This window comes from Poecilia reticulata, linkage group LG7 (assembly GCF_000633615.1).
Source record: "Poecilia reticulata strain Guanapo linkage group LG7, Guppy_female_1.0+MT, whole genome shotgun sequence".
Taxonomy (NCBI): Eukaryota; Metazoa; Chordata; class Actinopteri; order Cyprinodontiformes; family Poeciliidae; genus Poecilia; species Poecilia reticulata.
The window spans coordinates 22516198-22528854 of NC_024337.1; the positions used below are offsets into that span (position 1 = coordinate 22516198).

Sequence of the window (12657 nt, forward strand, 5' to 3'; positions counted from 1 at the left end):
CTGTAATTGGAGCACACCCTCCAGTCCCCCTTTTTGAACAGCGGGACCACCACCCCAGTCTGCCAATCCAGGGGAACTGCCCCCGATGTCTATGCGATATTGCAGAGTCGCGTGAGCCAACACAACCCTACAACATCCAGAGCCTTAAGGAACTCCGGGCGGATCTCATCCACCCCCGGGGCCCTGCCACCGAGGAGCTTTTTGACCACCTTGGCGACCTCATCCCCAGAGATTGGAGAGCCCAACCAAGAGTCCACAGGCTCAGCTTCCTCAACAAAAGGCATGTTGGTGGGATTGAGGAGGTCTTCGAAGTATTCCGCCCACCGGCCCACAATGTCCCGAGTTGAGGTCAGCAGCRCACCATCCCCACTATAAACAGTGTTGGTGCTGCACTGCTTCCCCCTCCTGAGACGCCGGATGGTGGACCAGAATCGCCTCAAAGCCGTGAGGAAGCCTGTCTCCATGGCCTCTCCAAACTCCTCCCACGCCCAAGTGTTTTCCTCAGCGACCACCCGAGCTGCATGCCGCTTCGCCCACCGGTACCCATCAACTGCGTCTGGAGTCCCAGATACCAGATACAGCTACAGATAATATTCTTAAATAAAGAACCACAGTAAATTAAAAGCGCTATAATAAAAGGCATAAATGAAATTCTCAAAAAAAAACTATGAAAGAAACGGGGCTCTGGCAAGTTGGAGGACAAAAATGTAAAAAGATAGTTTTGACAATTTACTTACTAAATTTAAGAGGTGTTAGGGAGTATGCTGACGTTCTACATAAAAGAATCAACTACAAGAAGGTAAAGGCCTTAGAATACTGTCCAAGTTATCTCAAACCTAACCTAAAAAAATGATGGCTTCTGTTTAGTTTTCATTAAGATACAGAAAAACAAAGGACATTTTCGTTTGTGATAAAGCCATTAAATGTTCAAGTTTCTTATAATGTTTTACGGCTGCCCAATAATGGTCAATCAGAATTGCAACGTTTTTCTTCACAGCATGGAGAAATATACCAGTTGTGATAAAAGCACATTTTTCTATTCTAGTATTAAGATGCTTCCAACTCTTTTGATAACCTTAAAAAAATCTTGCAGGGTATTATCCCTGTCAAGTGTGTGCATCCATTGCCATGAAGCCAAGCATGCAACCAATTCACAATTTGCATGCTAGTGTACTCATAATGAATGCACTCTGAATTCATGACATGTAGCATATGCTGCATTTTAACCAGATTATTGTTACATGAATATTGTACACACAGATATAATGAAAATACATAGTTGACGCACTAACCTATATAATCTGGTTTGAAGTTTAATCATGTGCATTCTTTATATGCATGCAATTTATATGTATATAAAACACACATTTTTGAGTCTGCATTGGGGGGGGGGGGGTGTAACACAAAGACTTCATTTACCGGACATGCCAGCTCCAACAGCGACCCAGCCACTTCTGTACTGTCTGTATAGATGCAGTTGGTCTCTTGTTGGTAAACCATAGTTGTTGTAGTGGTGGTTGTAGTGTCTCCACTTTGTTGGCTGAACTCCTGCAAAGCATCAGGACCTTTACTGGCCAAGGACTCCAGGAACTCCTTCATACGATGTTGAGGAATGCTCCGAGCTTTCTGTCTCACTAGCTCCTCATATGAGCTGCTGCTATCCATGGCATTATTCATAGCTGCAGACTGTTATCACTTAGATGAGATGGAAACCTGGAGCAAAAGATATAAAGCGAAATTTTGAATTTCAATTAAAACTATAATAAATAAAATAAATGACTACATTAAGATCATTCAACACCGGCTTCAGTCGGACGCAGTCAAAGCTAAATGACTGGTGATTGCACGGAGAGAGATTGTAATAGGAAAGGGTTAATTCCGGCTGAGTGTAAACGAGCTGGGACAAAAGCGCGGTCACTTTCCAAATCGAATGCAGCAGTCTTGGGTTGGCAACATACTCAGGATGAAACGGGCACGCTTAAAACTGGATTTATGTTACTGTAATGTTTATTGTTACCTGTCTGAACAGCCCCTAACTAAGCTGTTGATTACACAACGCGCTAGGTTAGCCAGGTGCATTGCTAACTAGCCGCGTGTGGTTTGCAAAATAAAGCCAATCACTGTGTTGTTGGAAACGAGCGTTAAATCCAACCATTCAGATGACAATAGTTGGTTCGCAATAGATTAAAGGTGTGTTCAAACATCAGCTCTTGACAAACCATCCTACGTCAGTTGCGCTTTACTGTTTTTTCTCTGATTACCTTAAAGCTAACAGGCTAGTATTAGCATGGATATTGGCTACCTGTCTCTAACAGCTCGAAGTTTTAGTCGTCCACAACGGTTTTCCTCCAATAAGCTGGACGGCGCAGTACTGTTGATGTTTTTAGCAGCTACCTAATGGGTTACTTTTTCCGTTAGCTGTAGTTTTTCCTTTTTTTTCCCACCAGACTCATATTCCGCTGGGCGCCATCTTACAACAGCGTCCTCAAACCAATAGGCTACCGATTTGTAACTCCTGGGTGCTATCGCGATATTTCTGACAGGTAACATCGCGAGAATCTTCAGTTGCATTGTAATCTGTTAAAGGCGACTCGTACAAGCAGAAAAGCAGACGGGATGGTGCAGATATCGTTCCACCTTAAAACACAGTTCTTCCAGAGAGACGCTCCTAGTGGCTCACTGGCATCTAAATCTTTTAAGGTGGTGCCAGAGAGATGCTATTTAGTTGGGGCTTCCGAAGCTCTGGGCAGGTGGGAGTTAATTCCCACGCACGTCAGTCTGGCATGGTGTTATCCCACGTTGTTTAATGTTTACGGTTTTATATGAGCTCTTATTGTGCTCATATAAATCTCATCTTAAAAGTATCTCTGTCCATACAACTGTTATTCTGATGCCGTATGTGATGAATCATTGTTTACATCAGTAGTAGTTATACTATAGTGTGGTTTTATGTACTGCTATAATGAGAATGAAGGTCGAAAAAGTGGTAAACTAGCTACATTTATCTATCCAGGAGTACAGAGTTCATGAGCTGCCTGAAGAGTCCTGAGAAGAATCAGATGACTTGAGTTAAAAGTATTATCCTGATTCAGATAAGCTTGGAAGAAGTGGTGATGTAAAGCAGGTGTCTTCATGGTGGTCCACCACTGCCTCCGTGAACCTATTCCATTCATATCTTCAAACGGTTTTAAAAGAAACACTTTATCAATGATTTGTGTTGCCAATATAGACTACAGAGTTAAACATTGTAGCCGTTATTGTTAAACTCAGAACATCACACAGTTAAATATTTAGGTGCACTTAATAAAAAAAAGTCAGACACACCAGTACGAGTTACTCTACAGCTCTAAATAACATAATCACCTGGGCTTGCCCTCATCGTTTATTCTAGTAATCACTTCTGATTTTGAAAACGTGACTAAATTAATCACTGGAATAATAATGTCATTTGTTCTGCAGCAGGCAAAGCTCTTACTCATTTACTGGAACTGTTCATGTTTCCAGGTCTGACTCCACCCTCAAAAAGCTTTTTTCTTAAATAATTTATAAGTTCACTGTCTGAAGTTTACTTTTATAGTGAAAAAAGGCTCAGCCTATCTTGGCATTAGTAAACAATGTCTCTCATTGTACTTTGGGCAATACAATGTGAAAAGGTAACCCACTTTTTCATTAACATCTAACCATTGAGCAATCTTTTAGCAAGTATAAATATTCAAGAACCATCAGTGTATTACTGGCCATTTACATGTACAGAGAAACATGCTCACTACATCATAAATGCAGACAGTTTTGTCATATTCATTTTATTTTTTGCTGTACAAAGGACCCCTGTGAGTCTTAAAAACCACAAGATGGGATGGTACCACCTCAGTTAGAAAAATCAAATATGGCATTTGAGACTGAGACTGATGTTTTATGTTTAACATAAAACATCAGTCATAATAAAATTTGCTCAGGAAGTCCTTTTTTCCCCCCCTTTCTTTATCAAAGTTGCTTACAGGTACCCACATAACAGGTAGTCACTGCTGCAGCAAAAAAAGCAGGACACACAAATCTTGAAGGGGCTCTTAACACTGACTGGTAAAACCGTAAGACAGACCAAAGAGCAGCCTCAGAGTTTGCTGCTTTCCTTATGAACCAGTCACATGAGACATACATGAGAAGAGCTGATTAGAAATGTTGCAGGCAATAAGAAAAGGCATATCATTTAAAGCAGTCTCAGTCAGATCTGCCTGTGTCCTCGCTGATGTTCCAATATAAGTGATACAAACACAGTGGTCGAGTATCTGAAGGCTCCGGGGAATAAGCACAGCTTCTCTTTTTTTTTTTTTTAATCAATCAGATCTTCCCTGGGTCTTCTTTGAGTGTGACAGTTCTGTTAAAAACAAGCTGAAATGGAAAGAAAAACCACATTACAGCATGTCTTACCACTATAGTGTGTATGCATTTAATATAGATCTAAAAGACCTATATTAATAGCTGCTAGCTAGATAAAAATAAAGCATTTCAAAATTGATTTGAGTTTAACTGTACCTTATCAGCTGAGCTGTCGGGGTCCAGGGAGAAGTAACCGACTCTCTCAAACTGGAATTTATCCAAAGCTTTTGCTCCCTTCACTGAGGTATCCACTAAGGCACTGCTGATCACCTGTAGGGAATTCTGGAGAAGACAGTATGAGAAGATAAGTTTCAAGTAAACCCCCTGAAACTTGTAAAAGTATTCATATCCTTTGACCTACTACAAATATAATCTTATCACATGCACAACATTTACTGAATTTCAGTAAGATTTTATGTGAAAGACCAACACAAAGTAGCATTTGTGAATCAGAAAGACAAGTATACATGGTTTGGAATAAATCTAAAAAGTGCCCAGTGTATTTCCTGAATCAAAGCTTAACCACTGAATGATGAAGATGCATTTTTAAGTCTCGCCAAAGACTTACAGGGTTGATGTCACTCAGGAAGCCACCTGGCACTTCCGACAGATCCTCTGGGTGCTTGTGCAGGAAGCTGCAAAGCAGGCAAGACTTCTCAGTTGAGTTTTTAATCACAGGTTGTTTAGTTGTGGATGGCAGTCGTTTCTGACTTACAGTCTTTCATAGAGACGCACTTCACACACCAGCGGCTGGCTGACCCAGTGGATGAAAGCCTTTGGTTTCTCTGCAGTGTCTGAGCTGCAGCAGGTCACTTCCAGCTCCACCACTTTACCCTGAGAGTCCTGAGAAGCAGAGAGGAATCAGATGACTTATTGAGTAATAACTTCATCGCCATGTGGTGATTTAACAATTTATCCAAAACTAATGTTTGCCTGGAAGCTAAAAACACTGGTAAAAATCAGAATGACGGGTATGTGTGGAACTATATTTGCTTGTTTCTACTTTTAAATTTTACACTTAATCACTTCATGTTTAACTTAATACATACTTAATTGAGACAAATTGTGCCTTAAATCTAGTTATTCCATGTGATTTATAACATAGGTAAAGATATCTTATCTTAAAAATGCATTGAAAAACATGCACTAATGCAGTTTAAATATGTAGCTGAGGCACCATGGTCCCAGCAGCAACCTGTGGCTGGTTTAACATAAATGGATTCACCTCGTTCTTACAATTTTAACTCCCTAAAAATGGTTTTGACTCAATGTTTCTCGAATTTCTTGTATCACAGTGATATTAGATGAAATAACTTTGACATTTACCTTGATAACTTTCTGGACAGAGATGACATACCCCGCATGTCTCAAGCCAACCGGCTGTTCTGGAGTCAGACGCTTGTAACCTTTCTCCATTACCTGCAAAAAAATAAATAAATAATCAATAAGTCCACAATGAAAGACTTCCACAAAAATATTGTTGGAGCTCTTTGTTTATCATCCTTCTAACCTCTCTGAAGTCGCTCTGTTCAATGAATACTGTGCGTGTAAATGGAACGGTGTGGGTGCCTTTGGATTCATTGGCAGGAAAGTCTGGTACCCTTACATCCATCTGTGAGTGAAGACAACAGCAATCTGATTACTTAATGAGGTTAAACTTCCACCCTTTTTCTTAAACATTTGTCCCTAGTGGGGGTCCAGAAGGGTGCTGGTGCCCATCTCCAGCGTATGTTTCAGGCGAGAGGCGGGGTACAGCCTGGACAGGGTCGCCAGTCCATTGCAGTGAGGTTAAACTTAACCTTTAAATCTTTAGCACATGTATTCTTTATTTCAAAGTAATTTAACAAACCTTTGTGTCCTTGGGGAGGTTTGTTATGGTGACCTTGAGGGGTTCCAGCACCGCCATGGCACGAGGAGCGGTGTCATTCAGGACGTCTCTCACACACGACTCCAGCAGATGAGGTTCTGTCGTCGTCTGGGAAACGGTTACACCAACCTGAAACAGAGGCAGTTACAATTACACGACAGCATATTCCTTTTACATTTAAATCATTGTCAATCTGTGCAGCAGATCAAAATCCCTCCACTCTACATACGCGTGCACAGAAGTTATTGATGGCCTCAGGAGGGAAACCTCTTCTCCTCAAAGCAGTCAGAGTGAAGAGTCTGGGGTCGTCCCAGTCTCTGTATAAGGAAAAAAAAATAAATAAAAAAATCAACAAAGTGTATGTTGAACCAAAATCAAACACAAGGCTTTTAGTGTAATGCAGAGTTTGCTCTATTAGTCCAGAATATAGTAGTTTGAAGTGATTTATACCCAAAACTTTCAATATCATAAGCCTCGAGTCTTAAATAATTCAACAAATTAAACACTCAGCAGATTTTTATTAAGAATGTCTGTTAACATTTTGTTATGTAGAGCACATCCTAAATAATGAAGAGTAACTTTTTGTAATTTTCAGAAAATACCAACTGATTTTCTAAAGGCAGGTGGTTTTAGAACCCATCTGCTATTTTGTCTTTTGTTCAAAGACAATTTGTGTAAAAGCTTCTCTTTTCTGCAAAAATATTTTATTAATGTCTGCAAGGCATGCAGTAGATATAAAAACCTGCCTTGCCTTCTTTCACAATATGTTTGCAATTTGAACTGATATTGTTTTTATCCCTGTGACTATACACACAAAAATTCCAAGGTGTATGAGCAAATGTATTGCGAAAGGACGAAAAAAAACTCCCTCTGTTTCCCCAAAGGGGATCGGTAAGAACCAGAGTGAAAAAAACCCCCATAAATTAAATCTTAACATAAATAAAGAGTTGTTTCGTCACCTGACCACGCCAGTCTCAACAAGTTTGATAATTTTCCTCTTCGACACAACGGTATAGGTGAGGTTCAAGCGGCCGTATTCCCACTGAACGGGGCAGTACAAGTCCAGAGCATTGCACAGCCAGTAATACGAGGAACGCCTAAAAACGTTTATGAAAAAGCAGAAAAACTTGATCAAACCGATGCCTTCAAACCAAAGCCAAGAGCAGTTACATACAGATCAAACACCTTGGTATACCTGGCTTGAAACTCTTTGGTACACAGAGAATGGGTGATGTTTTCAATAGAGTCACACAGACAGTGGGTGTAGTCATAGGTGGGGTAGATACACCTGAAGAGGAAGATGAACCAAAAAAGTTAATCGATTCAAACTGAGTTAAAGAAATAAAAACTAAAACATGGTTTCTTACCATTCGTCTCCTGTTCGGTGATGAGGCGTGTACTTGATTCGATATGCCACAGGATCCATCTTCCCATCCTCCATGACCATCTTCATCCGGAGCGTGGCCTCTCCCTCGGCGAACATGCCCTTCTTCATCCTCTCAAACAACACCAGAGACTCTTCGACGGGTCGGTCCCTCCATGGGGATGGAGGAACGTTGTGGCCTTTCAGCTCCTCACCCTTCTGATGGCACACATACGCATGGCCCCTGATGACAGACAGGATGATCAGAAATCCAGCCGTCAGTCAAACCAAACTCCCTGTGTACGTTCTCGACCCCCGCTTACCTGCGGATCAGATCAACGGCGAGGTCGTAGAGTTTCTGGAAGTTGTCCGACGCGTGCGTGACGTCGTACGGCGTGTAACCTGTGAGGTACAGCTGCGCTGATTAGGAGCCGGTTTTATAATACAAGGATCGCACATAATATTCATTTGAAAATCTCCTGCTTTTCCAGATCTCAACTACACATGGTCTGAGTCACTTTTAGCAATTAAAAAATAGAAAGGTGACTGTGGTCAGGCCTTTAAGTATGGAACCTGGGAAAAAAAAACGGACTGATGAACAGGAGGAGAGGCAAAGAAGCAAACAGGGACGAAAGGAAGGGTTGACAACAAAGAGTTGACGGAAGGCAACAAGATAGGGAATAAAGTCTAGAAAGTCTAAAGTTTTTCCATACATCGATTTTCTTTTATCATACTTATTTAGACACTGAAAAACACTTAAATCACATTCCAGACTTTTTCAGATGGTGGAAGAATCCTGATGGATGCATCATGCTTACACTATAATCAGATAAAACATCAACTAAACACACCCAGCCACTCCACCATGTCCTTGATGGCAGTGAAGTACTTCTCCTCCTCCTTCTCAGGATTGGTGTCATCATATCTTAGGTAACAAATCCCATCGTTTGCCTGCAGAAAGAGCTTAGATTCAGAGAAAACTTCTTCACAGAAAATAATAAACACATTGTAAATTAGGCAAATGTACCTTGGCGTAACCAAAGTTGAAATTAATGGCTTTAGCATGTCCAATGTGAAGAATACCGTTGGGTTCAGGTGGAAAACGGGTACGGATCTGAAGCAGTTAAAGCAGGCAAAACTCAGTCACTCAGATCATTTAATATGAAAACTTTTCATTTTATGTTGATATTTTAACTTTTCTCTACCTGTCCACCTGTGAACTCAATGTGTTTCTGAAGGAGATCCATTGTTTTTGGAGTCACAACATAACCCTCGGTTTTGTAGTTTTCTCCTGAAAACGATAAAGGTAAAAGGTCAGACTATAAATAAATGACCCTGTGTTACATCGTTTAATGTTACCAATATGCAGAAAAATACCTTAATGCACCAGAGAGAGATTTGACTGGTTTCTAAGAAATGTAATCTGTGAATGTGTAAGAAGATGTGACTTTTCTGTGCAGATGATCAATTATTATCAATCAAAGAAAGTAAAATATTTTATCCAATCTCGACCTGGTGCAGTTTGTTGTATTGCAGTGTCCAGACTACTAAAGTACAATAATACAGTCACAGCTTGAAAAAAGAGACATGCATTTTACTAATGCTAATGTTGACAACAAGAACAACAAAAACAAGAAAAGATGCTACTTCATCTTAATGCTAAGTTTTTCTCTCACCTGTTTTATGAAACTTGAGTGCTTCTCCTCTCAGCTGCTCCATTAGAGATCTTCCTTCCACAAAATTTCCATCACCTTAATAAATAAATAAACAAAAAAAACACGCTCACATAAACAGTTCAATGCACTTTTGTCTGCTTTGCTGCGGCTCACCATTCAATGACACCTCCTCTTTCTTTGCCTTCACATCATTCTCTGCCACCTTTGCTTTCTGTGCCTGCGTAACAAAGCATGAAGGATTCAGCGATTACACAGAACCAGAAATCATAGCAGGAAGCAGCTCAGGTGAGAGCAGTTTAAACTTTCCCTCACATATGAAACAGCTCTCTTACCTTGGGTTTCTTCTCTAGATCCGCCTCCGTCTTGGGTCCCAGCAGGTGCAGAACCTTTAAGATCAAAAGTAATGTGTAACGTCACCTGTTTGTATTTAATTAAAGCAAACCCTCTCCTTCTCCATGCATACCTGCACATCCACCTCATTTTTGATCACCTTCCCGTCGGCCCACTTCAGAGCTGAGCGTGCTTCTCCTGCAACAGATAAAAAGACATTCTGCCTGTCTGTTCTGCTGTATTGGCTGTGATAATATTCAACCAAATGTGAGATCATACCCATTAGCAATCCCATGTTGAAGCGATACCTCTCCATCAGCAGCTGCTCCTTGTGCTTCTTGATGACAGACTCAACCTGCGCGACAGTCCACCGTCAGTCAACACACCATGGCCGGTGCACATAGTGAGAGGTTTACACCACTTTGCAATAGTAAAAAACACAAACTATTGTGTTTGTAAATTGTTTACCATGTAAATCTAAAGTGGAAGTATTGAGACACAGTTTTCAAATGGTTTTGTAAGTAAAAATATTAAAAGTGTTGCATGCATTTTTATTTAGTCCTCAGTCACAAAACTTTGTTAAAAAAAAGTTATAGATTTGAGTTTTCCTGAGTTGTGTCTCTTCCAGCTTTGCGCAGCTAGATTAAAGTTTTAGACCATTCCTCTTTGTGAATCAGCTCAGGCTCAGTGAGGCTGGATGGAAAGTATCTAATTATCTAAGCATTACGTTTCCTATCAGTTGGACTTTAACTAGGACATTTTAATGAATGCAATAAAATTACTACAATAGTCTACTGAGGAACAGGAAATGATAACGACAGGCTTTGGAAGTCACTAAGACAATAAATGTGGCCTGTAAGGCAGCATGTGTTGCCACTATGATTTAATCAATTTTACGAGACGGATCAGAGATTGCCATTATATTGCTAGGTAAGGATGTGATTTTTTTATTAGCTTACTTATAGTGCATCATGTACAAACTATGCTTCTGAGAATTGTGTGCTCAATTCCAGTTTCAAAATGCTATCTTAGAAACTGGAATGGTAATTTGTGATAATTAACCAAACTGTTCAATTCAAGAAAAAAATTTTTTTTTGTTTGTTTCTTTTTTTGTTGTCTTTTTTTTCTTGTCCAGACGGTCAGGACGACTTGCTTTAACTCACTGAAATCCTTTGTGACGCTGGCTGCATGTTTAGGGTTTTTGTAATGCTGCAAGATTAAATGTCACTTAATGTGTCACTTAATTAAATTACACATGGATGGACTATATTTTCTAATTAAATTACCCTTTTAGGTAATTGATCCTGTGAATGTATTTAGAAGAGGCTCAACACAAATACACACTACAAATTTCAGGAGTTCATTTGTAAAAACCTTTGAAATTTTTTTTTTTTTTACTTCCGCTTCTATGCAATGGTTTGTGTTGGATGTAATGTGATGACATGTCAAAAAAGCTAAGAGTGCATGACTGTATTTGTGAGGCATTTTGCTTCAGATCAGTGGGAGATTATGCACTTACTGCATCCTCAATCTGCTCCGGTGTTATGACTACACCTACACCACATGCTTCATCAAACTCTTTCTGACTGATGGGATCCTCGGGATGACTTTTGACAAAGTCTAAAGCAGCTGCAAAAAATATAGATAACATAACTGAGGAAGCAGTCAACATCAACCTAAGGTTTATTATTCGGCTTTGCCTTCATCGTACATATCAAATTTTGTGAGAAATTACCTGCCAGCTGTAGTTCTGTACAGATTTTCCTCTGAGCGATGCAGTCTGACAGAAATACCAAGCGTTTGTTGTCTTTAAGGCGAGAAGCCATACTGTACAGCAAAGTGCCCATGGCTTTGTCCACTCCATTTGCCCCATTGACACGCTGAGCCTGTTAAAAACATTTATCAAATTTGTTGCCTTTTCTCCAGCTCTGTCACAGTTAAAAGTAGCAGTCGAAAAAAAAGAAAGGACTCCACCAAAATTAAATAATGTAAAAAAAATATAAGCTTAACCATACAAATTGTAAAGCGAAAGTGGTATTTAACCTTTGCGCGTGCGAGGACTGTGGCAAATGACACGTTTTACGTGTGTACCGTCGGTTGGACCCCATTTGTAGACACAGGGGTTAAGCTTGATGTTTATTGCTTAGTTAGTTTCAAAATGAGTAAAGTTGGTCTGCGGTGCAGCGACATATCCCAGCTGCACCGGTGAGCTCGTACCTGAATAATCCCCTCCTTTAGTGCAGAACTCAAAGCTTCATTTTTCAGTGTCTCCTTCGCTTTCTGCTCGCTGAGCCCAATCGAGGTGAAAAGTGTCAAAGTATCAGCCATTAGTCCTCTTTAAAAATCGAGACCACGCAGACACAACGCCGCCGCACACTGTCTGTCTCCTCAGAGGAAGAGCGAAAGAGAGACTTCCTGTCCAACGCAAACCAAAAATATTACGCTAGAAAATTATTAGCCAATAGGGCACAAACCCCACACATGAAGTTGACCAATTACGAATGAGCTTTGCTTGCTATGTAAGCCTAATAACCAATGAGCTGTTTGTTGACATCAGCGAGGGAGGGACTTCCAGAATTAGAGTAACGTTGCATCAGACTGATAGTTCAGTCACTATTTAGCAGAAACTTGTAATATAATAAAATTTTATTTTCGTGAGAGATCATTTTAAAACAGAAAAGCGCTCTTTTCTATTTTATTTTTTACATGTGTGAATATTTCCATCGCAGGGTAACTTATTTTCTGTCCGTCATTTTCTGTGTTAACTCTGTGAAAGTTTTGATGGCTCCTTCAGCTGGCTCCGCTCCATTTATCAGCCGGCGAGGAAACCGGCACTCAATCTAAGCAAACTCAAAGCTGTGAAAAATCTGGTCCAAAATGCATACAAAATATCTGTGCACCACCTGAGCCCAGAATTCATAATGTTAATCATATTCGTTGACTTTGTTCAATTACTGGCTGTAAGTAACATTACAGTTTTGCTCTTGACAACTGCTGCTAGCATTTTAGTCAGTGGAGGAGCTAGACTTTTAAAGTTGGGGGGC

General features: G+C 40.2%; 1 protein-coding gene across 1 annotated transcript; it reads right to left on the reverse strand.

Annotated features, from left to right (window-relative positions):
• Positions 1–4332: 4332 nt before the first annotated feature.
• Positions 4333–12027, reverse strand: qars1 (glutaminyl-tRNA synthetase 1). Its single transcript, XM_008413987.2, has 23 exons — positions 11831–12027; positions 11349–11499; positions 11133–11242; positions 9893–9968; positions 9747–9811; positions 9616–9669; positions 9437–9500; positions 9284–9358; positions 8813–8898; positions 8635–8721; positions 8459–8558; positions 7931–8009; positions 7612–7851; positions 7440–7532; positions 7204–7341; positions 6474–6561; positions 6227–6373; positions 5888–5989; positions 5704–5796; positions 5093–5220; positions 4946–5012; positions 4534–4659; positions 4333–4389 (listed from the first exon to the last, which is right to left on the reverse strand). Exons 1-23 carry the CDS (start codon positions 11939–11941, stop codon positions 4339–4341), a joined length of 2331 nt encoding a protein of 776 aa, XP_008412209.1. The 5' UTR covers positions 11942–12027; the 3' UTR covers positions 4333–4338.
• Between the last annotated feature and the right edge of the window lie 630 nt (positions 12028–12657).

Excerpts from the sequence above, each read along its gene's own strand:
- qars1 (XM_008413987.2), bottom strand. The coding sequence starts at position 11,941 with ATGGCTGATACTTTGACACTTTTCACCTCGATTGGGCTCAGCGAGCAG. Across the intron at positions 5,013-5,092 it reads GTGCGTCTCTATGAAAGACT|CTTCCTGCACAAGCACCCAG; the intron begins GTAAGTCAGAAA and ends CCTGCTTTGCAG. Across the intron at positions 4,660-4,945 it reads TCCTGAGTGACATCAACCCT|AATTCCCTACAGGTGATCAG; the intron begins GTAAGTCTTTGG and ends TGTCTTCTCCAG.